At 39.4% G+C, this 26,012-nt stretch overlaps 2 protein-coding genes across 17 annotated transcripts in view; one reads left to right on the top strand and one right to left on the bottom strand.

Moving 5' to 3' along the window:
* LOC107269481 overlaps nucleotides 1-15,359 on the bottom strand; it is a 16,357-nt gene extending 998 nt beyond the window's left edge. Inside the window, exons 1-6 of one of the 9 annotated variants that reach the window (XR_003060194.1) lie at nucleotides 4,954-6,392; nucleotides 3,215-4,824; nucleotides 2,682-3,133; nucleotides 2,077-2,348; nucleotides 1,750-1,973; nucleotides 1,256-1,385 (exon numbers count right to left, since the gene is read on the bottom strand). Coding sequence is in view for 3 of the 9 variants with exons in the window: in XM_025086780.1 (XP_024942548.1) it covers nucleotides 1,256-1,385; nucleotides 13,562-13,728; nucleotides 14,433-14,604 (469 nt within the window). In the remaining 6 variants the exon portion in view is untranslated. Of the gene's footprint in view, nucleotides 1-781; nucleotides 1,105-1,255; nucleotides 1,386-1,749; nucleotides 1,974-2,076; nucleotides 3,134-3,214; nucleotides 4,825-4,953; nucleotides 6,393-12,468; nucleotides 12,756-12,836; nucleotides 13,035-13,134; nucleotides 13,483-13,561; nucleotides 13,729-14,432; nucleotides 14,744-15,304 lie in introns of those variants that run through there. The other 8 variants (XR_003060193.1, XR_003060196.1, XR_003060192.1 and 5 more) reach the window with 8 other exon arrangements.
* The window catches only part of LOC107269468 (serine proteinase stubble), a 26,023-nt gene continuing 9,075 nt past the window's right edge, over nucleotides 9,065-26,012 (top strand). The window contains exons 1-3 of one of the 8 annotated variants that reach the window (XM_015743338.2): nucleotides 17,167-17,318; nucleotides 18,948-19,039; nucleotides 19,100-19,282. In XM_015743338.2, coding sequence (XP_015598824.2) covers nucleotides 17,305-17,318; nucleotides 18,948-19,039; nucleotides 19,100-19,282 — 289 coding nt within the window. In that variant the 5' untranslated portion in view covers nucleotides 17,167-17,304. Of the gene's footprint in view, nucleotides 9,333-9,403; nucleotides 10,554-17,166; nucleotides 17,502-18,947; nucleotides 19,040-19,099; nucleotides 19,283-20,449; nucleotides 20,473-20,495; nucleotides 20,799-21,715; nucleotides 21,721-26,012 lie in introns of those variants that run through there. The other 7 variants (XM_015743339.2, XM_025086767.1, XM_025086764.1 and 4 more) reach the window with 7 other exon arrangements.

Here is a 26,012-nt window from a genome sequence, read left to right as displayed (position 1 = left end):
CCCCCCTATATTTGCATACATCTTTAAATATTCCACGAAGCACACTGAAAAATTGAATACTGCATTATTTAAAGGAAAGTTCAGTAGACTTTAAAAGCGTAACGAAACGACAGGACAATCAAGAATGACTGAGGACACTTTTTGCGTAACAGCTCGACAAAAATCAGGGCAATTAAATCGATCAGAGATTTACACATTGTTAAAAGCGATCATCGATTGACACAATGACTTAGTTCCCACAGCTAGTTCATCCGGAGCGTTCTACCTTTCATAGAGATATTTCTCTTTATAAACACTTCTAAACAGCTGCGGGGCCTCAGTAGCCCGAATAGATGTTAGAATCGTGACTGTTCATTTTTCACGGTCGACTAAAGACTTTATGACTTTCCCTCAAACACCCGTATTTACGTTCATCATTTTCTCTCGCCTCTGGGAGCCATTTTTTCCCCTCCTTTTTTCTACAGCCAGACAGTGTTTATCCAGACCACTCAAAGGAGCCAAGTTATTAGAACCGCGACGACACAATGAAGTATTCAATATTTCCTCAGCTCTTACTTTACCCTAATACAATCCTATCATCGTTAGCTACCCCTCTAAAGATCTTCCTCTAAAATCAATAGTTCAGATTCGAATAATCTCGAGTTTCCTAACTTATAAGCATAAACTTGGAACTACGAAGTGATTGAACCCTTAATTCCCGGGGGCGACTTTAGAATCCCTCCCATTAACATGGAATACGTAATTGGGAATTAGGGTTGGAACTTGCGAAAGAGCTGTTTACCTCCATACCGCGGACAAGCAGTAATTTCGTGGAATCTTGTTGCGTGGGCGAAGATGAGGTTGAGTGTTGCAACACGCGTGTTATTATCTCGGACAGGTAGGACCATGAAATTCACAGATACTGCGAGTTCTTTGCTCCCTTCTATCTACGTTAATATCGAGGTGAATTGGTCTGAAGAAAAATAGAATTAAAAAGAAGAAGAAAAAAAAGAGGGCCAAGACCCAGCGCCGACTGACACAGAATCCGTAAATCGTTATTGGGGTTGGAAACTGCGGTGTGGTTCTCCATTACACGAACCGCCATTACGCCTTATTGTGGTTATGCTGAAACCACAAACACGATCAGCCCTCTGATATTGTCATTGCCATCTCAATCGAAATGGTTATAGGAACCTAACCTCAATAATCTCAGCTTCGGAGAGAATTCCGGGCCGGATATCGAACTGATACTCAATGAAGCGCTGATTGATATTACCTTTTGTATCCACAAGGGTCCCTTTCGAATTTATCCATTCGACTGTAATATCGTATCCCAGAATTTCTTTTTTCAAATCACTTTGATGTACGTGTGTCGTCAATGTTCTATGTTGTATCGATATCCTCTCCTGGAAATAATTAAAAGTCGTTTATTAGCACTCACCATGATTGTAGGGAGTTCCCATTTAATAACATTAGCCAATACGGCGTCGGCATCTCATTTGTGTCGCCAAGTGGACAGATTAAATTTGAATTCAAAGTAGCTAATATAAATCTAAGTAGGAAGATGCTACGAGTGGTTCTTAAATACAAGAAGATTGAATAGTTTTTATATCCCAGTAGGTAATGTATATGGCATTATTAATTTATGACAATTCCAGATTTTAAAGTGGAGTCCAACTGAGCCAATAATCTATACAAGTATTTTCCTTTAATTATTATACTAGAGGCATCAGTGACTCAGAGAATTATACAGACAAATTAAATACCCACCATGCGAACCTCGTTGTCACGCGATACGTAACATTGCCGTTTCGCAAAGTAGAGTTCTTCGAAGCTAATGCGATTAAACGCATTAATTTGATGACCATAATTGTTTTTCAACTCTCTCTGACTCTCGCTTTTTAGTTCTCTCTCTCTCTCTCTCTCTCTCTCTCTCTCTCTCTCTCTCTCGTTCTCTCTTCTTCGTGTATACAAAAAATCCTTGTACGTGCATCCTGCAGATATTCAGATACGAAATTAATGCATGAAAATTATAAAAAACGAACAGTCATGAAATTCATTGAAATATAAATTAATTAAATAATTATTAAATCTTACACGAGTCTAAACACACTGGCTGGATTTTTACGAGGAAAATAATTTGTTCATACCGGAAACTCATAAGTTGCTCTTCCAGCAAGTAACATCCGCCGTGCGTTTTATTCATAACAGAAATTTTCAACACTACGCGCAATTTTGTTGTACATTAAATGCCAACGATATATCTACATGGCATTAATTTAGCAACCAGCCAATTTCCGGCCGACCAATTTGCGCTTTCTCTTCGTTTACCTCCATTCCATTACACAGCTTACGTGCGCCTTTTTTCCCTGAATAATAACAGCACCCACGTCGTAATTATTGTAATTATTAATATAACAATTTCATGCATTCTCAATCACAATCTTATCGCTGTACCCTTTGTGTTTTATCGAGAAAAAAAATCATTCAACTCGAAAAGATTGCCCAACGACACTTTATTGAATTAATCATATAAAAGCTATCATTAATGACAGCCACCATTGAGATTCTCTATCTATATATTTATACACAAGAGATACCAGCATAAAATCGATAGTCTACATAAAGTGTCATACATATAGTGTCTAACCAACCAACCAACTAACAAACCACTCAACCAACCAACCAACCTACCAACCTACCACAAGCGCACCATAGGAATTCTCAGTTAAGTACAGTTAGCTTATCTTGAGGGAGACCTTCTCCGTAACCTTGATGACACGTCATGCGAGAGGATACGCGTGAATGCAAATACAAGCCGCACGTAAATCCACGAGGGAGCAAAAATACCGCACTTGCAATGTAGACAGAGTTTAGGAGTCATGGCCGCCATTATTCCAGTAGGAATTCGAAGACTAGTAGCAGAAGTCTATTTACGAGAAGGCGAATCCTCAGGACGATGATTCTCATGTTAACCATTGGACGACAGATGGCACCGTATCCACGGACTGATTGTTTTATGGCTGTAATGATTGTTCTTTCTGCAATATCTAATGTCACTGAGTGCACATCATTTTCCACTGAAACATATTTGTTCTCTTTACCATACATTTTTATCATTCTATGGTAAATCTGCGATTTCGTTGTTTTCGACCTGTCAAAAAACATTTTCAACTTGTAGACTGTCTATAGGTCATGTACATATTAAAACGGATGTGGTTTCTACTATACTAACCCGTTATCTTTGACATGTTGACTTTGGGTAATGTTCCTGCATACGCCAAAGAGGCTTTACGCAACTATCGTAACTGTACGCGTGAGACGCGTGCAGACCTACTGACTCTCGGGTGTTAAAAGACATAACGACTTGCTTAACCTCGACCGAAAAACACCCATTTTCCGTGTCTTTGTTTCGTAATGTGTACGATACGTTCCAGCATATGTAGATATTAAAGGTAGGTTCTTGACGGGCACAACGCGTGGCACCTTTATACTTCTTGTTTCGCCACTTTCCTGTCAACAGTTATGTTTGTTCTGCGTCTACTTTCGAGGGACACACAACGAAATGATTCTGTTGTGAGTTTACTTCCGGTTTTTAGGCAGTCTCTTTGAGCTTTTGAACGACATTAATTAATATTGAATTCAAACCGATAGAATTTACTGTACTAGATGTAATTTAATCTAATTGTAAGTAAAATGTCTTATGATATTTGAAATTCGCAGCCAACGTTTTTTGGCAGAAAGATTTAATGAAATTACGTCATATGTAATTCCCACGTTAATCTAATGCAAACTACGAGAAGCCTGAGTCTGGAAACTTGTCCTCCTATCTTGTTCTTGTTTTATTGGCCATTTCTGATAATGGAAACTTGATACGAGCTTCTCAACACTTCCCACTAAGGTTCTGGCTTTTCAACTTCTAGAAGGTAAGTTTCAAACAAGTTTCCTGGATTCTACGACAGAATTTCTTGGTATAACTTGTTGATCAATTAAATCATACGTATGCGATAATGAGAAATAAATTACGTATGATTATAATCATCTGTCACTTTACTTTGCGATATAACCAGCGACAGACAATCTAAAGATAAGAACCTGGATCAGCAAACAGCTACAGATTGTAATACTCGTGTAATACATGTATGCCAATATGCCATGACGGAGTAAGTGGATCGACGTGCAAAAAAGAGATTAAAAAAATTGTCGCTATCGAAAACTTACCGCAAGAACGAGCAAATTTTTCTTTTCTCTTCATCTCTCCCTCTTTCTCTTTCTTCTTACTTATTCCAGGATTTACATAACTAAGCCTAGATGTATGTACGATATGATTCACGGAGACTTTCCCCGGTAGAAATACCAAGCATTAACTGTAAATTGATCTTCACGCACAATGTTCGAATTCACATCACATTTTTATTGCCGGACTACCGGAGTGAGAAATTAAAAATAAAAAGGAAAGAACATTAGAATAAAACAAGAGAGTATTTAAAGGATGACAGTAACCTGACCTGAAGGAGGATCGTTGGGTCATCCCACGGATTCTACAATGGAATGTGGAATGGATACTTCTCTTTCATCGTGCAACTTTCACCATTTTGCATTGTTTCCATTATATTGAGATACAATTGGATAATGTGCATGGTATAGTTATAGTTATATACTTGTTGTTAGACAAGATGACAGGTTCAGCATATTTAATCAAAGGACTGCTTTGTCTCTGTGAAATCACAGTGCGTATAGGTTACCTGAGAATCATTCTCTTTTGCAACCTCCTTAACGTTATTTCACACACTACTGATCTTCCTATTATTCTTATTTCTTATGTGCAGAGACAGTTTAAAGTGCCTGTAAAGATACGCCAATTGTACGGAGTATAATTAAAGAAGAATTTTCTCTTGTGCCTCGAAGACATTTTCTATCGTGCAAACATGGGCAGCTGTCACGGCTACTGAGAGGTTACGTTAGCTTACTTACTTAAAATGTTCCATGAAGAATTATCAAGATTCCAGAGATTGTACATCGAAAATCCTTGAATGATATAGTAAATTTGTCACTTGAAGGTAAGACCTTCGTCGAATATATGAGTCTTATTGTATTCTGTAAGACGTGATAATTATTTCCGGCACAAACTGTCGCGAGAAACGGGCGTCGTTGTCACCCATTTGAAAATTATGATCCGTGGATCCAAGTTGTTTCGTAAGCAGCCATATTAAACTTATACCCATCTACCATAATTCTCGAGTCGTTTTTTACCAAAGAAAACTAGCCGAAGTGTTCGTCGCGTCCCGACGCCATACGCGTGACCGTGACGCGTCGTTTTGTCTCCGCGACAACCTGGCGCAACATTTCGTATTTCCTCGATATAACGACGTCTCACTGTAACACCGTTCCAGGAGGGGACTCTCGATTTTCTACAAGTACGTATAGCTTTACGTTGCGTTAGACGGTAGGCGTAGGTTATAGTAAAGTAAGGTTAGATTATCCTGAAGTAGACTAAAAAGTTTCATAAAAATTTTTTAAAATCCGTCGCGTTCATTTCGAATGCGTGACAATAAAATAATTATTTACCCGGCCGAAGGTTTACCATGATATTCGCGGACATAGGTTTTTTAGAACGGAACGGGGCTACGCATTTCCTACTTTTTAATTGGACTTGACGATGATAAATTCTACGACTCTAATTGAACTACATAAATTACACAGCGAGCTGTCGTTCGCGGTGCATCTAGCCTACGTGTTATACACATCCACGCCATCTTGAATAATTCTCTAACGATATATCGATGCTCGGAAACGTGTCGAAAGTGTCGGACAGTCAATCCGTTCGATCGATCGATCTCAAAACTCGATTCTATTCCCGTTCCAGGATGATTACATCCAGAAGAACTTCCCGGAGCAAGAAGGAAGAGCTCGACGTGCCGGAACAATGAGACTACGAGCAATTAAGAAGAGAGAGTCGTGCCCGAGTCCGGTTCCAAGCAGGAAGGCAATTACTGCTTTTAATAAATTCAATTCGTTATCGGAATGAATCGTTGTCTTTGATCGTCGCGGTGATGCGAGGTGCAAGTGACCCACATAGGAAGCCAGTCGGCCTGTAGGTTGACTGGCTGACTGAATGTTTCGCCGCTACGAAGGAACGATCATCCCGGCTTGGTCTGTTACGCGCGGTGCGCGCTTTAAATGCATCTCGACCATAAACCTCAAGCCGGTATTACACGAGGAGGCCCCACCTGGCGATGAGGTTGCCTTTAATCGGTCATAAAGCTGCCATCGCTGAAATCGTGGTGCGTCCTTTTCGTACAACCGGTATGTACAACCTCGTGGACCTCTATCACCTATGGCTCCATTTTTTAAGAACGCTTCGTAACAAGCTCCATTTAACAAGCCTGATACTAACCCAACCTGTAATTTTGAGTATCCATATCCCAAGTTGGCTACATAGCGAACTCATATTTTTAAAGTCACTCGGTCAGCACGCTATCCCATAAGTTCCAGGTGCCTTCTTTGCCCTAGATTGCATTATCCATAATTCCAGAGTTTAATTAAGTCAGGAACATTGATTAATCTCATATCTTTTACGTCTAAGGTAATAAGTTAAATGGTACTTGTACTGCGTGGTCATAAAGTATCCGTGACGTAGCTAACAGATATATACACCATAATATCTATACTAATTCATGAGATGCGCGATATTTACATTGATCGCGTGTTTGAAAAAAAATGCCTGGGGTTAAGAGAATCCTAAGCAGCGTAATATTTTCTCAAGCTAATCGGCCTTTCGCTTCGTTTAAAATTGATTCGATATCACAGCGAACGGTATGCATATATAGCAGTCAGAAAAGTGAGATATGAAAAATAAAAGTAAGCCCCGTTCAAACCAAGAACTGCCAGTATACCAGGTGAGCGACCTCGGGCTTAATTGCAATCTCATTTACAGCACAGCTGTATAAAAGCTCTGAGGTAAAATATCACCAGTGCGTCACGTATGCATCCAACTGAATTGCAGCGTCGCTCATTCGAAATGCAAGGCAGGTCGTTGCGCCCTCGTTAGAAACGAATGAAAACACTTTCGTGATCGCGATATGCAATTCCAACAAAGGATTACAGGAAAGCGAGCAAGCTCGTGAATTCGTAACGAAAGAAAAGTTTCTTATCTCGACATAAGATGAGAAATACCGATTTTTAAATCTGGTAATCTATTTTTTTCCCCGCCAAAAAAATCTCAGTTTCATCAGGTATTATGCATTTCCAGTCTGAATAGCCGTTCGGTAGTAATACGTGCCACGCGAGTCGCGTATTACCTATCTGGTACAACGCTATGTATCTCAGCTCACGCATCTGCAATTAGCCACTATACCTAATGACGATCTTTGTTGTTAATTAGCCCAACTGCCTTCAGACTCTAGATCTCTTGGTAACAACCGTACAAGGAAAAATCAGAGTATCAAATTTTATAGCGTAAGAACAACCTTAAGTACATAGTACATATGTATACTTCAGTTTAAATATCTTTCGTGATGTGCTAAGTACCTTCAAAAGAGTGTGTATCGTGTAAAAAAGGACTCACGCAATAATATTCGAATATTCGTCTTGTATTCGAGTTACGAAACCCCATAATCCATAGTGGTACCACCATATAATGGACCCCGTAAGTCCCTTTGAGCGTGTGCTTGAAAACGGTCTCTTTGGTAGCACGCGAACCAAGGGTCACCATATAGCATTTTAAAGTATAAGAGAACGAGTTGAAAAAAAGAGAAACAGGAAAAAGGAAGAAGCCGCGTGAACCACGACCGTTTCGTGGAAACGAAATCGACGAAAACCGCAAGAGCACCAAATATGGCGTCGTACCGGTGTGAGAGACTTGCATTGGCCCGTAATTCAGCTATGCTAATGCGATCGGTAAGCTCAAGCTGGCCTTGGCTCGACTTCGCGATGATAAATGAATTTAGCAGGAATATATGGTCATCGATACATCAGAGTCACGGAAGTATCGTACGAGACTGATAAAAGTACTGCTTGACTTTCCTCGTACGAGTCAAGAAGAACTACGACAAGGTACATAACCATTGGATATTATGCATGGCGAGCAATTTTAAACGGGTGCGCACAGCTAGGATTTTTACGGGGTACGCACCAGTTACGATCCGAGAAAGGAAATCCAATTGGAATGGCGTAGCGTCCGGCTCTGAAAACGACGTACGTACGTAGACCGCCATTATCTCTTCAAGCGTCTGTCGGTAAGCCAGAGCCAGTGAGTCTATTTATTTGCTATTCATTGTTTTTGTCGAGCATCGTCCAACATCTGTGCCCCTTTCGAATAATGACTTATCGATCAGGCACGCGTGATGTTATTTCAAATTTGCCTCTTGTTTAGACCTCTGTCGTCGTAGCGTGAAAACGCGTTCATTCATATTTAACGGACGGACCATCTGCGCATGCGCGGCGGACATGTCGTTATAATCATTTCTCCATTCGTTTCGAAGCACTTCGAGACTCGTGTTTGTCCTCTTCATAATATCCGACCCCGTTATCTCACCGCGAGAAGTAAGTCATTAGAATACGTAGCTGTTCAACCGATCCTTTAGATCGGCCGACCAACGAAAGGGAATTACAGGTCATCATTGCAGATCGGACCCGATTACATTGCCGACAAGAGATCAGTATCTCCGTTCTCTCTCTCGAGGCGTTCGTTCTTATACGTTCTCTTGGTACTGTATCTACTTCTTTCCGTTTTCTTTTACGCTCAATCTACCGGCTATCGTTTACTTTAGTGCGCTCGTTACCCGCTAATGACCAACGCGGACAATTACTTGAAGTTGTTGGTGAAAAGGTGATCGTAATACGATTCCTAAGCGCGGCGCTTAAATTCAGGATACTGATCCTTCTAAATTTAATCACTCGAATGCCATAAAATTCTGTGTTATATGCGTCGGCTAGATGAATTTTAATAAATAGAAATATACTTTCTTGACTTTCTAGACTTGAGGATATATATATATATGTATATATAAATATAGCTAATCCTGATGAACCTGCACATCTGTACACTGTCTATCGACGCTCGATTAAATAAAATATCTTTTGATACCAACAGCACTCCTCCCGCCAGTCTCGCCACTTTTTGAAGTGTCCGCTCCACTTGACTGATCCAACGACTACGCCGATCCTGCGTCTCCACTTCACAAAGCCAACTTCAACTTGCTCCATGCGCGACCTCTTAATGGTGACTATTAATAGACTGAGCCATCAGTCGCGGGACTTTACGATAATGTGCCCGGAAGAGGATTCGTGCCAGGAGGTTAAACCATACTTCATGACCTGTACTTCACCTTGAGCACTTGTATATTCAGAAGGTACGAAATAGGATTGTGGTACCTTTGGCCCTTGTTCGCCTACCTTGAACCTTGTGTCCTTTTTCTTTCAGGTGACTCCTGAGGACTACCCCTTGTCAGGTTCAAGCTCAGTCATCGTGTGTGACAATTCTGTCAGTCATTTAACCAGTCAGTCAGTCAGTCAGTCATCCAGTCAACTAGCCACCTAGCCAGTCAACTAGTCAGCCAACCAGGAGGCCGACGGCTCGCCAGCTCGCAGTGTTCTTCAAGAGGTCGACCCACTTCGTTCAAAGGCGAGAGGGACCGTACTGGGTATACCTGGTGCCGCCACTATCTCTTCACGCTGGTACCTACTCCCAGCCCACTCCTCGCCATATCAGATATAGGAAGCACTTCGTACTCGGATGTGTGTCTTGTACGCTCGAATGCAGCGCAGCGCGGGCTGCCTCGAAACTCTTCTGCAGTGTGGTCTCCTCAGTTGGTGAACAAACAATCCTCGTGGATCTTGATGAAGAGACTCTTGGGGACTGGCAATAGAAAAATTGTATCGTTGCGGATATCCGAACTGTCATGTTAGTAATTTGTGAATACGAGAGTGCTTATATGGAACAGTGATAACTGTCACAATTGGACACGTGGTCAGTGACAACAGTGAATATTGATTTTCTTTTCGTGAGACGAGTCTGATGGGATTGTAACTGTCAAACGGTTACATTGGGGAAAAAATTTAATGCTCACGAATATTTTAATTATTTCGAGTATTTAATTTGCGAAAACAAAGTTACCCGAAGCTCTGGATTATCGTCCGCTGCCTTGCGAGACTGGCCGAAGATCCATGTGGGAGGCAGAATTAAAATATAAAAATAATTTAATTAATAGGATGGGTTTTCAATGTGATGCTACTGTGTAAAAGTTTATACACGTGTCGATATGTGTAGATCAGTGTGAGCGCTCCTTTATATCTAGCTGTACACTGTACATATACAAGTACCTTTGAGGATCCACGTTGTTGAAAGTCGATGTGCTTAAAATCGAAGCAGAAACCTGTCAAGACCTAATTCCGAGTGTACTTCAGCGAGGCGGCATCTTTTGTACGCGATCTGCACGCTGCAAAAGGTACCCCGGGAGACTAATTACGCGGAGCCATACAAGGCGCGAGTCTCCGGAAGTCTGCTAATATGACGGAAGACTGAATGCCTGAATCGAGGCAAACCACTGTGAGCAACGGTCGACTTCAAATCGGTAAGTAAACCATTGGAAATTGTTTCGGATACCTAAAAAAAACGGTAATTCCATTGTTTAATAATGAAAATAACAACAATAACTATTCATTATGAAAGTATACTTTAAGTAACCTGTAATTGTATACATTAATAATGCCATCCATTATTAATATAAATTATGAAAATTTCATATTTTCCCATAAAATTCGTTTTCCCGCTCTTTGAGATTTCTAAGCAGGGGAATCCCCGTTCGGGTGAGGATTCGGATGAGCAGCTATCGAGCGTAAGTAGGTGACACGAGGAGGAGACAAAAGAACGGTAACCCACTTACTCTGTGAGAGTGAAAAAAAAATGATGGAGATTCAAGCAAAATGCATTGTCAGGATCTTAATGCCAATGAATTGGCGCTTCAGCGAGGGGACGATAATTAGAAATTGGTCGTCGGGACGACATTTTTCGGACAACCGGGTCAAGTTACGGGCATCGAAAATGAAAAGTGATTTTCAGAATAGTCGGCGACTTTCACTGATTAGTCGCGCGTTCAAGTACTGCTATGCTAATTAGAGTCGACACCGATAAGACGCCAACTACGTTAACATTAACTATATATATATATATAAATAAATAAATTTATCTTAACCGACTGATAAAAAGTGAAACTAATTTTTCGGCATTTTAATATTTGACGTAAAAAAATATATATATATGTATATATCATTAATAACCGCAGGAACAAAAATCTTCATATACACTCCTCTTTAATGTCCTCTGAAGGTAATGAACGGAGAGCGGGAAATTGGAAAAATCAAAAAAATCATTCTTGACTTTACGACGCTATTAAAACGTAACTGTAAAACGGGAGGGAAGATGGTTTCTCTAGAGAAAGTTGGGGTGCATTGATGCTTGTTTGGTGACTTGGCTCATTCCGATATCGTATAAGATACCAGAATGCATTTCCGGATGCATCGATACCATAGTCATACCCAACGGCAACTAGCTTGATTAAAAATTTCTCTAGTAATTTTTATCGATTCACTGAAAATCATTAAAAGATTATAACAAGTCATCCCCGACATTAAGCATCGATATAAATTGCCTGATAACCATTAGGAATAGACATTATCACGCAAATGTTTCTAAAGTCTTACGCTCAAAGAAGCGACAACGATTTCTTATTTCTATCGCGACACTTTTGTATCCGTATAGCGAGTAAAAACTCGTGTACACGAAGAAAGTAGACTCGACCTCTCATCAACGCTGGACACGAGCTGACTCTAATTTACCCGAGAATATTATTTATCGACGTTATAACAGTACGGACGATTATAAAAACCATTAAAGATTTTCAAGCAGCTTTTTACTCTACCTATATACACAATATAGTACTTCGATATATACATACATAGTCGCTATGAAAAATCAATATCCTTATCCATTGACGCTTTTAATGACTCATAAAGTATTAACGAAGTATTCGGCTCAGTACAAATCCACGGAAACCGATTCTTGGTCACGAATACCGAGGGCAAAGGTCATATCGGTTCTCGGTTAATAAGTATAACGGCAAAAGATTTCTAAAAAAGGATCTACCAGGTAAATTGAAATTAGCCCGCAAAAACCTACTGGCGGTACACGTCAAACGCTCTCTAAACTATGAAAAATGTGTATGGAGGGAGAGTCAGGCATATTTCTTTATTCCTCGTATATCCTCACTTTGGCGAGGCTCAACGTGAAATCAAATCTATTGACTGTTAGCATTGAATCGAGCTAAGTGATTTCCGATATGCCCATTAGCGAGTCCCTGCCCTTATTCAGACGCAGTGCGGAATGATGCTGAAATTTATTGGACCATTCACTCGTAAACCACCAGCCAGTCGGATTGCGTGAGTCTATTTTCAGTATTATATATATATATATGACTGAAATCATATTACCGAATCAAGTTTGCTGTCTTTGATGAAAGATGGATGCGTACAGAAGCACAGTTTACTTTGATCTAACGGCAAAAGCCACAGGCCAACCATGTACAAACGTAACACGCGTACATGTGGTACGTAAGAGCGTCAAAGGTCAAAGCATATAAATGCGTGATATCCAAATGCAAATTAAGCAATTGGTAAATTCGCAATTCATCCGGAGTCGCCGTTAGAGAGTCGCGGTGAAAATGAGTCGCCCACACCTTCTCACGGGTACCCAGGTTCTTTTCACTTGGCAGCAGCGACTAGACGAGATGTTAATTATTCACAATAATATGCATTATTAACCCCACCCGGTAGTCTCATTGTCGGTAAACCAGCGGTACCTCTCATGGAAATAAATTCTCTCATTCTTCCTCACGTTGTCTGTACCGTTTATGTGCAGTTCTTCAGTGTTCTTGTTCTCGAGCGGCTTGGATTTTATGTTCCAGCATTATTACAACGTTACGTCCTCACGGGTAGAGATTTTCCATGGCATACGGCTTGCGCGGCTACCTGGACTTTTCACGAGCAACATGAAGGTACTGGGGATGCATAATTTCAGGGTTGACTGTCAACTTGAATTTTTTTTTAACAAAAAAGATTAATAGAAACAAAATAAAAATACGGTTTTTCAAACTTTACCATCGACAGGCTCGATTCTTATTCTTGGAGACTATGCATATCTTATCGCGGCTCTATTGTTATTTCTTGTACATATAACAATGGGTACGATATTTTAAGTCAACGGTGCGCCAATGCACGTACCAGCCAGTTGCGACACCCTAAGAAAATAAATTGTGTATTGAATCGCGTATCTGGACGTATTATATATACCTGTACGCAGTCACTGCGTAAACTGGGTCACTTTTACCCCCGCAGCCAGCATGTACGATCACGATCAGGATCACGAGAGACGATATATATTGTATATAGGTAGAAGCAAGTGTCTGATGCTGGGCGCGATTCATCTTCTTCGGGTATGGAAGATATCTGTGGTATAGTTATATGTATATATATATACCATATCTATAAAGTCTACATGTAAGTCTATATATTGCCTGGGGCTTACCTGTTCGGTCGACTCTTCTATCAAATGAACACATGTCCTCGAATCATTTCTTACTGTACGTCGTGGCTTCAGTGTAGGTGATAAGTGTTGTATTGGAACTGGAGTAAACAATCCTAAATCCCTCGAGTGAATTAGCAGTGACGTATTAGTGACGTAGTTGGATGATCCTGTTGAGAAAAGAGAAAAAAAAAGTTATCTTAAAGGTACATTGTAAGATCTTGAAAACGGTGCCGCCGTAACTGCGTGACACGTTTAAAATGCAAGGACCGTTGTGAACACCCTTTCTAGCTGTCATAGAAGAGCGCCATAAATTTAACCCGGAGATTCAAGCCGGACGAGATGTAAGCTGCTTTAAATGGCGAAGAAAGATTTCTAACAGGACAAAACGGCCGGCACTTAGAATCCAACCTTGCCAATCATTCATTCAAATCTACAGAGCGACGCTCTTTCGCTCTGAATCAATCTCCTGACTTGTGACTCCTTTCCTATCCACCTCCGGGTTAAAGAGACGACTTTGCTATATCGAAATCGTCCTGTAGTCTCTATTCGATTGCGCTAGGTATATTGTAAACAGTTATCGTTATACTGTAGCAAATTAATGGAATGTCCTGCACCATTTTCTTTTTATTCTGCCACAATTCATTATCGTTTGCCGAATCTACAAAGGGAGAAGAGCCACGAGATTTCGTGTAAGCTGCCTCAGGAAATTCGAAGCGATCAACATTTTCGGATGGGCGTTAAATTCCAGTCGCCATGACACTATACAAGTTTCGTAAATGCCACGTGTAACCAGACGAAAAGAACGTGGATAAAAATTCCCTTGGTTATTTTCCATGCTGCGTGACGTCTTGTATAATTACACTCGAGTTACCTTCGAAGATGATCTTGTTGTCACGACGTCGTAGGACGTCACAAACTCTACCAACCGTAAAAAAAAGGAACGCGCAGGACTTTCTTTCTTGGTTCTTTGAAGCAACCTCTTCTTTGGTCATCACAAGGAAGAGCGCCCTTGACACGATTTCTTGAACCTCCCTGGGGGTCATCCTTTAGTCACGAAACATAACCAGTTTACAAAGAATAACTCCGGTACTGATTTCAGATACGAAAGAGTTACTCGAGCACAAGATACATGGTTTTAGAAAAAAAAAGAAAAAAACAAGCATAGATTTGACTCAAAGACTCATCGTGGAAGAATCACGTGTTCATGCCGTTGAATGAACGTAGAAACGACTCAAGTGACTACTCCTAACAAGATTCTCATTCTATTCATCACCTACGACCTTAAATCTCCATAATATATTTTCTTCGCTTATTTTCTTTTTCTCTCACACTCCTTCGTACTGTGAATCATTAACCAACCACCGAACCAACTCTGTATTACATATGCGAAATAGTCCCGAGATTCTCTAGCTACGTTGCTCATACTTTCACTGGCAGAATACTCACGGCGTGAGTCGTGTCTCGAGTGTAGGCGGAAGTTACATATTAAAGTTACGTCGAATCGTGGACAGCACGAGTAGACAGGTGGAGATTCCGCACTCTCCTTCCATTGTGATACAGATTACTTACGACTTTTCTCTCTTGCAAAACTGGTATGCCCACGCTTCATGTAAATTTAATGCTACGCAGTGTTACAGTACCGTAATACACTTAAGAATTTCTAAGTATAGCTATAACCATGTGCTCTTACGTAACAGAATGTATATAATAATATATAATATAAATATATACATTGGTAATAACCTTTTCATCCTATTTCAGTCGAGATTCCATGCAATCCTTTGTTTCGCCATTTAAAGTACTACTCTAGTCGTTACGGCGCGACGCCAGCGCCATCTGTCGGATCATTCGTGAACGTTAGAGGAAAATAAGCGAAAGAAGTCATTTAAATAGAACTGACTACTAGAACGATCCTTTTTGGAGAACGTAAGACCCTTTCAGTACTGTATCTTGATCTTCTTACGGGATCTTCACGACCACATTGTTCGGTAGCTGCACGGAACGTTCAATGCCGATAATGGCCGACTGTTATGTTAGTACTTTCTCCAAATTAGCGAGAAAATGCCATGTACCAGACATGGCATTAGATAGGGCTGCCTGTGACATTCTGCTCTTACTTTCAAAACTATTGTACGACAATTCAGTAGGCAAAGTGAAAATCACGAGATTCTTAACATTTTCAAGCAGACAGTTCATTCTGTCGAGATATTATCTCATCACGATACTTTTGTGACAAATAAATTAAGTTTCTCCGATATATTGATTATGCTGTAAAAATAGTGCGTGGGTTCGAAGCAAACTTTCTTCGTGGGCGTCTTGAGCTAGATATTAATTTGAAAATTAAACCACGGCATTCTATTCTCTTATATTCATATATACGTCTAAGAAGAAAGTTTTGACCTTTGACCATGACGAAGCTCGATTAACCGTACGCCTTGAATCGAGCACGTTAATGATTTATATGCTTTATCTAGACCGTCATAAAATACAACTGACACCTGTCTGTTCAATTGAAATTAAAAGAGATCGATACAATGGTTATTATTCAACATGAAATATGGTGCTGTACCAACAAAAATCAAATACAATGTAAATAAAGGATCTAATGAAATCTTTTAATAATTTTCAATGTAAGAGCCGTTAATCTTCGTCCCGAGGTCTTAGAATTTAATTTCACATCCATGCGAAACCGCTTAAAACACCTTAGCAGGTTAACGGCCGCGTTAAAGAAACGTAAATGTTTGACAACGCCTTGAAAATTACAGATTATCGCTAACGGCTTTTCGTTCCTGGTAAAAAGTTAACGCGTGCCCATATGTGTATTGATACAAATATATATGTATACAGGTACATTTATGACTGATTCGCGTAACGTGTGGAGTGAGGATATGCGTTAAGATATAGGAAAATCATTATGGACAGTATGAGCAACGTATCTTTCATCAGATACCGATAATTAATTATACGTACAGTAGGTAGACTATAAGGAGATGAGACATTGATTGAAATCAAAGCCGGAAGACATTTTGACAAATCAATAGGGCGATAACAAATTATACCATTAGAAGTATATAGTGAAATTATCATAGATTATTAAGTCAATATAAATTTTAAAAATATCAGTCGATAAAATTTGTCAAAAATATATAGTATAGAAAATTATTTAATGAAGTTATTTAATGAAGATCGTTGTTAAAATATTGCACATGGATCTGATTTACATCGAATGCATATTACGTGACATCTGATCAATGTTCTGATTTTTCTCTCTCTCTCTCTCTCTCTCTCTCTCCTTCAATGGTTATTATTCGATTAGCCTTTAAAGTTTCACATGGCTCATTTTCGTGGCCGTCAAATAAAACAAGTGCAAACGTGCGTGAGAGCTCGCCGAAATGAGAATAAGATTTAATTCACGATAGGGCTCGCTTTCGCTACCAGGGCAGTAATCATTCGCCTTCGTGATGTATATCGTGGCATGACGGTGTGCACGGTGCTTAATTACAGGTGAGCCTGGGTCCCGTCATTACTCACTCATCGAAAATCTCGAGTAGACACTAGAGCCGCCACGCGGCTCGAATATGAATTACAATTCAACATGGCCAATCGCGAGTGACAGCGGAGCGACATTCACTAAATAAATTGTTGTGTTTGATTTTAATATTATTTAACAAATTAGAGATCACGTAATTGTTCAGTTTTATCGTATCTTAGAGAATCTTAGGTGAAAATATCAAAAGACACCAATGCCTAATCACAGGTGATACTGCGTCTTGTTGCAATCTGGATATGACTGCTTCTTGGAATACCAATGTGTGAGGAACGTAAAGGAAGAAAGTAAAGAGCAAAAGCTACTTGGAATGTTCGCGTTACGGTGTGGCTATGATACTTTAACGAAAGAAACATGAGGATAGGAGAGAGCTGCCACGCGTGTATCTACCGGGTGATTAAGAAGTTCAGAAATAATTGTAACGGTTGTTCCTGTATGGGTGTGTACTTAATTAATGCTAGAGATCTCAGCCAGACAGTACCAGTCTAATTAGTGTTATTAGTCTCGCGAATAATATTAGCACGTGCTAAATCATTGACAGGTGTCAAATTTTTTTTCTATAAGCCTCAAAAAATCATAATAACAATATCTTCATTATTGAGAAATCGATTAAAATATTTATTCAATATCGTTCATTATGCTTTACCAAGATGAGAACCACGTGCTCGAGTCATTCATCCAGAATGAGATCAGGATTAACGATACTCGTAGATCAGTCTCGATCTTCGTACGGATCGTGCGAATGATCGCGAGGGATTCCTATACGATCGATCGATTTTAATCTCTCTCTGGATAAACTGGCATCACGCAGCATCTTCTTGTATACAGCTGGATCTATATAGGTATACACGTATTCATCTGTGATGCATATAGACGCACGATCGTTTTACAGCATAGGTATGGCTTAGCTCGTGTGGCATAATTTACATTGGAATCACGTAATGAAGTAGCAGAGTACGGTACACACGTGCTGTAATAGTAAATATATATGTATATAAGCGTTACATACCGCGATGTACAGTACTGGCTGGCCGCATAATATCTCGGTATGATAATGATCTTTGATTAAAGCTATATATTGAATCGGGTAACGCTAGGTAATCTGGTGATAACAGTATGTAAGATAGGTTAGGTTATCTATCGGATACCATATACCATCGTGGATAAGCTGTCAAATCACATACGAGTGACTTACATACATTGGGATCAGCCATTAATCGTTTGTATGGATGATTTGTAGAATCTGACAAAAATAAACACAGAATGACATTTCTTGAAATTGTTTTAATTGATAACGATAATACATTTTTTCAGATAATTTGTGAACAATTTTGTCACTATTTTTCTGTTTCAATCTATGGGGTAGTATGAGATATTGCTAATAATTACTTGTCGATCTATTATTTGATCTTTTTGATTAATTTTTGAATATTTGCTTTTCATTTATAAATGATCTTTGAATTTTTTGGTTATATGTGTATACATAGTGCTTATATCGGATCAGGGTAAGAAAGGGATGTGAAGAATAAATTACAGTATTAGAGAATTAATCGAATACCGATTGTGAGATAAGAATCTTACGGATGATTGTAGCGATAAAAAGTATAGATTTCTGATTAGGAATGTCCATTAGGAATATATCCATAACGTAACGGTGAAGGATTCCAAGCTTGCTATTGGTTTTCTGGTTTTCTCATGTGTACCGAGAATCCTCACGCGGACAGCAACAAGTCGTTGGACGTAGTTACGCGTAAATTCTTCAACTAATTACAATATTAATATTGCCTGCACTGTGTATATATTCATACTATGTAATAGTAAATTCGTGCGATTCCGTAGTACCGGGGACGACCGATTGGCGTCGCTTCCAGGATATTCCAAAAAATCCCGTTGCGCCGATTGTACAGTTATTGAAATTTACTCGACGTCAGGTGACTCTCTTTTTTCTTCCTCTTTTATCTCATTCTTTCTCATGCTGTATCCCATTCCAGCAATGATCACCCTCCCAAGATACTGCAGCTTCCGATATCCCAAACGACGGTTTGGCAAAAGCAGAGCGAGAATCGGCCTTTATTCCAATGGGGTCCGGTTTGTTGCAACGACAGTTACCGCTAATCTGTACCTGCACACAGCTGCTCTTATTGGTACATATGGGAAGATGCTGCGAGGGAAAGGTACGAGTCGAGTCACTAACGACACTGGTAGTTTCAACGTCATTGAATATTCGATTTTTATCGGATCGCAGAATCGAATATAATGATTTGAAAATATTTAATATTTAAATCTACGTTGACGATAATGACCTGAAATTTTTTTTATTCAAGTATTTTAATTATAATTTTTTTATTATTAAGCATCGCGAAGATAGATTGAAATTTTTTACAAAAATGTTATAAATTTTTTAACTTGCTTATTCCTTTACTCCAAGCCATCGCTAGCTCAGGTTATGTACATACTCTGGTATCTCGTGTACCCTACGACACAGTGAACGACAGTACTGGATTGCACCAGGAGTAACAGCTACTAGGAATCAACGTTAATGTCTCGTACGATCTCGATATTTGACCGTGGTGTTTTCCACAGTATTTACAGTAGGCTGTATACGTGGGACGAGATCCGGGACGAACATCAAGAAGCGGTTTCTTCTCGTGTGCACCCGGCAATTTGTCAATTCCTCGACACGGTCCGAGAATTTAGGATCCGTCGATGATCCTAAAGGCGCGCAGGTATTCGGCCAGGAGTTTGCGAAGGGCCGATGGGGAATGCTTTTTTCGTTGGGGACTCTGTCCCGTCTCGTCGGCCATTTAATCGTTGGCTGGCCCTGCAAAAAGTATACGTATCGGATCGCTCGCGAAACGCGTGCGCCATTCCTCCTCGTCTCATTCCTCGCTCGTGGCATCCGCGAGGATGCAACGCATAGGCGCATAGCTTCGCGGCGGAGCTTCGCAATTAAAGGAAATAATTTTCAAATAATTGCATCATACTTGACAGTTCCACTGCGCCTGAGTTATACTTTTATATATAACTTTTTTTATTCTCTTAATCATCCTTCATTCCAGCCTTATGTATACATACATACGGTATTACACTCCCACTTTTTTTTTTCGATTTCCATAAAAATACACAATCCAAGATCACGATTTTACCTAACGAATCCCATAGTACTTGCGAATACAATTTTCCTCGTGACCTTGAAAGCACGGATCACAACGGACCGAAGAAGGACGATACCAATGGTGATAGTAGGTACTGGTAGGAGATGGTGATGGCAATGGTGATGGCAATGCTGATGGCCAGTGGTGTATACCGGTTAAGCCGTTCAGTGCCAGCCGGGCGTCCATCCCGCGTAAACCTTAACCACTTGGTCAGTAGAAAACGGTTTCCTTCACCTCGACCGGTCAAGAGTTGGTGCGTCATGATGCACCATTGACTTGTAGTATGATGAAAAACTCGTAACGATTAAATATGATCGGTACAGCATTGAGTCACGTGTCGCGTCACGATGCGAGGATCGCGCTTTGCTGAAGGTTTCGTCCGATAAGGGATTCGGGGAAAATTTGGAAAAAATGTCACGTGCCACGAGAAAATTTCGGTGTGAGTGTAGATACGAAGTGAATTAGATTATTTTATTTTTATTATTTTTTGTTTCTCTTTCTTTTTTTCAACACCAAAAATCCAATTTGAAATCAGGTACAAAATCATACAATGATTTTATCTATTTTCTTATGTAATTTACTAGACGTCTTTTTATATATATATATATATAGACACATCACCTTAGCTTACTTGCATTACGGTGCATCCCACTTGACTTCTACTGGCAGAATACCGTATAATTTGAACGTGACTCTAACTCGAGACGTAATCAACCATCGACACGATTGTCCCCGGCATTGATAGAACTTTTGAAACGATTTATTAGCTGGGTCGTGTCTACTTCCGTAATGCTTTATCCATTCGTTACACTTAGGTCGTTGTACCCTTTATTGAGTGTGATGGTTTTTAGCTATTTTTTTTAACTTTTTTTTTTAACGTTAATCGACTACCTCGTGGCATCTCCTGAAATCCTTTGCTATACTTTGTACAACAGTCTCTGAACTTTGCGAACTTTTTCTGTCTCCTCTTGTTTGCTGATTCAGTCGTGGGGGACTTTACGATTCTTTTCGGAGCTCGGAGAAAATTTTAACTTTTTTCTCTCCTACTTGTGTGACGCTTCAGTGGCGAATTTCTTTTTGAACACATTTTACGAAGGTTCGTGCGTGCAATTGGGATGAGATTTGTTAGATGGTGATTGAGAGATTAATGAAGTGACATATATATATTTTTTTATTCATTTTGAAAAAGTATACATATATACATATAGTATAGGATACTCACCTAAGATAGTTTGCTATCAATAGAATTAATGAATGGTTATTCTGCATTTAATCGTTGCCAAAGGGAATATCAAAAGTATGAATTATGAGATAAATGTCAGATTAGAATTTAGTCTCGGGAGTTAAATTATTCCATGAAATATCATGCACGAGCCTAATTAGTTCTCGTGATTGATGAATCTCGATCAATGACTATACGTGCCTAATCACTCGTTCGGGAAAGTCCATTAGACTTTGTAAGTATCTCTTGTATGTTAATCCCTAATGAATTTACAGCTAATCGTTTTCAGCCTTACAAACGTATTTGGTATGATTGGAAAATTGGATTAAGACTGTAAAAAATTTTTTTTCAAATGTCTGACATTTTTAAATTATTAATTGGGAATTGTATACGTAATGGAGATATAAAGAATGAATACTGTTACTGTACAGTTAGCGACTGTTAACCACGTACATCCGGACTGACAAAAAGTTTGGTTGAATTAGCGTTGGCTGTGAAGTTGCCGACTGGAGGAATCGTGAGTCGATATAAGTCGAAATGGTATAATGAAAAAAAAAAAAAATTTTGGATCGATCGAAATTCATTTTTGATTTAACCTTCAAGTTTGGATTGTGATTCGAATTTATCATATTTTAGGTACGAAGTCCAGACTTTAAGTCGTTGTAGTCATTTTTTTGGGGGGGATTTTGCGAATTTTGCCAGATTTTTGCAAGCTTATATGTATGTTTAAGAATACAGGGATTAGGAAGTTTGCAATCGATCCTAATGGGTTACGATCAGGCGATCGCTGAAGGATCGCTAGTAGCTCGTATCGTGCGGTCATAATAACCCACTCGGTGATCTGCGCCATTACTATCTGCTCTCCCGTTCTCTCACTATCTGTATATCCATATCCAATTAACATCGGACTATCATCAGTCTGCTGCAACGGTAAAGGATTACGGTCTGGACGATCCTTCCTTTGATCCTTGAAAACGTGATTCGGTCCTTGCGGTAGGTATGGACCGTTCATAGAAAATTGTCGGGATTTCCTGGCTTGAGGAACGGCATCTCTATGGTATCTGGAGTACGCGTGGATTACCGGTTGGTATACCCGCTTGTAACGAGCTTCTAGAATCTCAACAACCTCAGAAATAACACTCGGCAAGAAATTCGAGTCCACGGTACATGCGAGTTTTCGCGATGTGAATTCTAGCGGTTTGCGGCAACTTCTATTACCTACGTGCGTTCACTCCGGTAGATGGATTCGCGACTTTGATGAAAAATTTTTTAAATTTATTTTCATATCGAAATTCACATTTTATCGAATATTCATGATCGATAGGAACTAAGAGAATATTTTGCTTCAAAAATTCTTATATGTTTACTTTTTTTTTCAAAATTACTTTTTATATCACTCCATATACAGGGTGGCCCTTTGTATCGACAATTCTATTTCCTCCGCCTTCCTCGACCTATTCTAACGGTAAAAAACGATAGAAAACGGTAAAGTGAAAGTGCGAAGCGCACGAGAAGTCATTGGTGCATAGAAATTTTCCAGTCTCACTACGCCAATGGTATCGACTCGCCACTGGGATGGCTTCTGGTAGGTACCAGGAACGGCTCTTGGATCGAGGGTTAATTAATTTGACGTTCGAGTCACCAGGCACCTGTGACCACCCGCGCGATTCCTCTTGACGATGCTCTCCTATCATTAATTGCAACATAGCACAGATCATTACATGCTGCGCATTATCACAGCACGCGTCTTGCCTATCCGTCTAGTACCATTGGTTCCATATCTAATAGAACATACGCACCCCATTTTGCAAATTCAAATTGCAATTGTCCTTGCTAAAAATTAAATCAAAAAAATAATCAGCCCCTTCCTTATCAATACAAAACTTCTAAAAACGAAAAAAAAAAACAATTTTTAATAATTATTCAAAATTACGTAAAAAAAATTTTATTCCAACAACTGTCATCAGAAACGATATTTACCTTCTAGTGGTACCCATTCGCTACCAAATTGTCAGATAGCAATTGGTTAGATTACAATTTCCAATTTTATGTATAGATATATCTGTATATATAGATATGATACGATACTCGCCCTTTCGGTATATATGTATACACAGTCAGCCGTGGGTTCCTGTAGTACGTACAAGATGACAAGAGTAGAAGGGAATATCAGTGTAATAAAATCACAGACTTTGTAATGTAATTTTCCGCTTTTCCTATTTTTTAAAATATTTATTTATCACTAGCCGTTTCCATCCCGAAATTAAACTTCGCAGGCGCATCTAGTCTGTCTTGTACGCCTGGGCTGTATTAAATCCCACAACAACGTTTAAGACGTTTAAAGCCCATAGATCCAGTAGACGATAATATTTATACGATTAATTGCGTAGGCGAGTCACGCACAGAGTCAGTTGCGTGTTTAGGAAGTCGCGAGGATGGCGGTTCTCTATAGTTATAAAACCAACTGGCGTACGTGAATGTTAATACCAGCTGCCCTTCTCTTCCTTACCTCACCTCATGCCCACGTTACTGTTTTCACGGCTATTCGATACTCCAGCTTCCCGTATCCAGTGCGATTTTTCATAAGCCTCATAAATGAATATTATTTAATATTTTTAAGGGGAACGATACATGTTAAAAATTTTACACGCACTCGTTAGTACGCTTGAAAGTAATCTCGGCATTTAGCATATGTACACAAAGAGACTGGGTGTCTATTAGTTAGCAGATTTCAACGTGCCTTCTACACAGGTATATACATACAGTTATTCGTATACGAATTAAAATGACATTTCTTAAGTTTTCGAATAATTAAATTCAAAATAAACATTTTTTTTAATCTCCTTCTAATTCGACTCTCTTTTCATCTTCTCCTTCTCCCGTCTACCTATCTCTCTCCTCTCTTTCAAATATGTGTCACTTTTTGCGCACTTCACCTGGTCACGTGGGAGAAACACGCATGCCGCACGGAGTAACACGAGACACGGCCCAGTTCTCGTCTCCAAGAGCCTCGTTCTCTTCTCTGTTGCTTCTCTGTTGGTTCTTCTTTTCATTGCCTCCTATATATCGGTAACATTGAGACGTTATCCGATACCCAGGAGGCCTTACGATAAGCGAAAGATTTGAACGCACTAAGATTCATGGAACAAATGGATACAATTATTTTTTACATTGACACCCGATATTTCCTTACCCAATGGTATCAATTTTTTTTATCATTTCTTCCGATACATCCCCCATACGTTTCAGGACACGTGTATAACCTCCAGGAATATAAATCCAAGGAAATTGCATGTCTAGGATTTTTTCTTATATTAAATTCCCATGTTTCCTCGTAACCAAGAAACTTATATAAGACTTGGTATGGAGTTTAAATTGTATCACATATTTTCTATTCGCGTTGCACGGCTCTTACGTGACACGTCGATTTTACTGGGAGAGTGTTTTTCGATGGAAAGAGAAAAATAATAGAGAAAGAAAGTAGCTATATAGAAAATCTATACGAACAGAAAGAAGTATAAAGGACTCGATTGAATTTTAACACGATGTATTTGACGTAACTCCGTGAACAAGAACAATATACTCCGATAACGTACGGTTTCTTGAGGTGTTCGAACTTCAGAGCTTCTTATGGCCAAAGGTCTTAAGCCCGCTATCAGGACTCCGAAGTAATACGGTATAATACATATATATCGTACAAGTAAATATTGACTTGAATAAGAATTTCTTGACTAACTCCAGAATATAACAAAAAAAAAAGACTAAATCGAATGATCAGACAGAAATTTTCTCAAACAAACAACATCAATCCTAATGGAATTCCTTGATGCTTGATCCCGTCGTGACCTCACGCACTCGAGGCGTTACCACAAGACATCGGATAAAACTTCTGATTACCCAGAACGTCCTGACAGTCTTACATTCGTAACTGCACTTTCTCGCTTGCCTGTACCGGCTTGTGCTCCTATGCGCTTATGCATAATCAGATACCAGATTGCTGCTGTCTTTACCTCCGTTGCTGAATTTTAGCGGCCGAGAGAGCAAATTATTTTCTTTAGCTTTATCAGTAGCTTTTATTGAGTCTGGGTAAAAAAAGTTTTATTGTCCACTTTCTCGATCATTGAAATCAACAGATTTTTACATTGAGATCGGTTGAGCCTTATTTACGTTGAAAAAAGTATTCGAAATTATTTCTAAGGACATTATTATATGAATATATCATAAATCAATTATGTACACACGTGCGTTATCCTACCTACAATTTATTCCATTCGTACGACCCTGTTTCTTCCTACCGTAAAAGTAATTCCCATGGGAAACGTTTAGAAATGTGGATCAGACTATTAGTGCGATTTATCTTTACAGCGAATCTGACACTGTTAACCTATATTCCCAGACTCTTTCACTAAACTAGCAAAGTGTGAAACGTCTAATAATCTCTTATCCCGCCCAAACACTATTACGCGGATCATTTCCTCGACATTACTTTTTGCCCTGAACATCCAGTTCCGTATACCACAAGTATTT

Source organism: Cephus cinctus, unplaced genomic scaffold (assembly GCF_000341935.2).
Source record: "Cephus cinctus unplaced genomic scaffold, Ccin1 Ccin1_scaffold0662, whole genome shotgun sequence".
Classification (NCBI taxonomy): Eukaryota; Metazoa; Arthropoda; class Insecta; order Hymenoptera; family Cephidae; genus Cephus; species Cephus cinctus.
The sequence above is the reverse complement of the archived record's forward strand: the minus strand, read 5'-3'. Positions and strand labels throughout refer to the sequence as shown.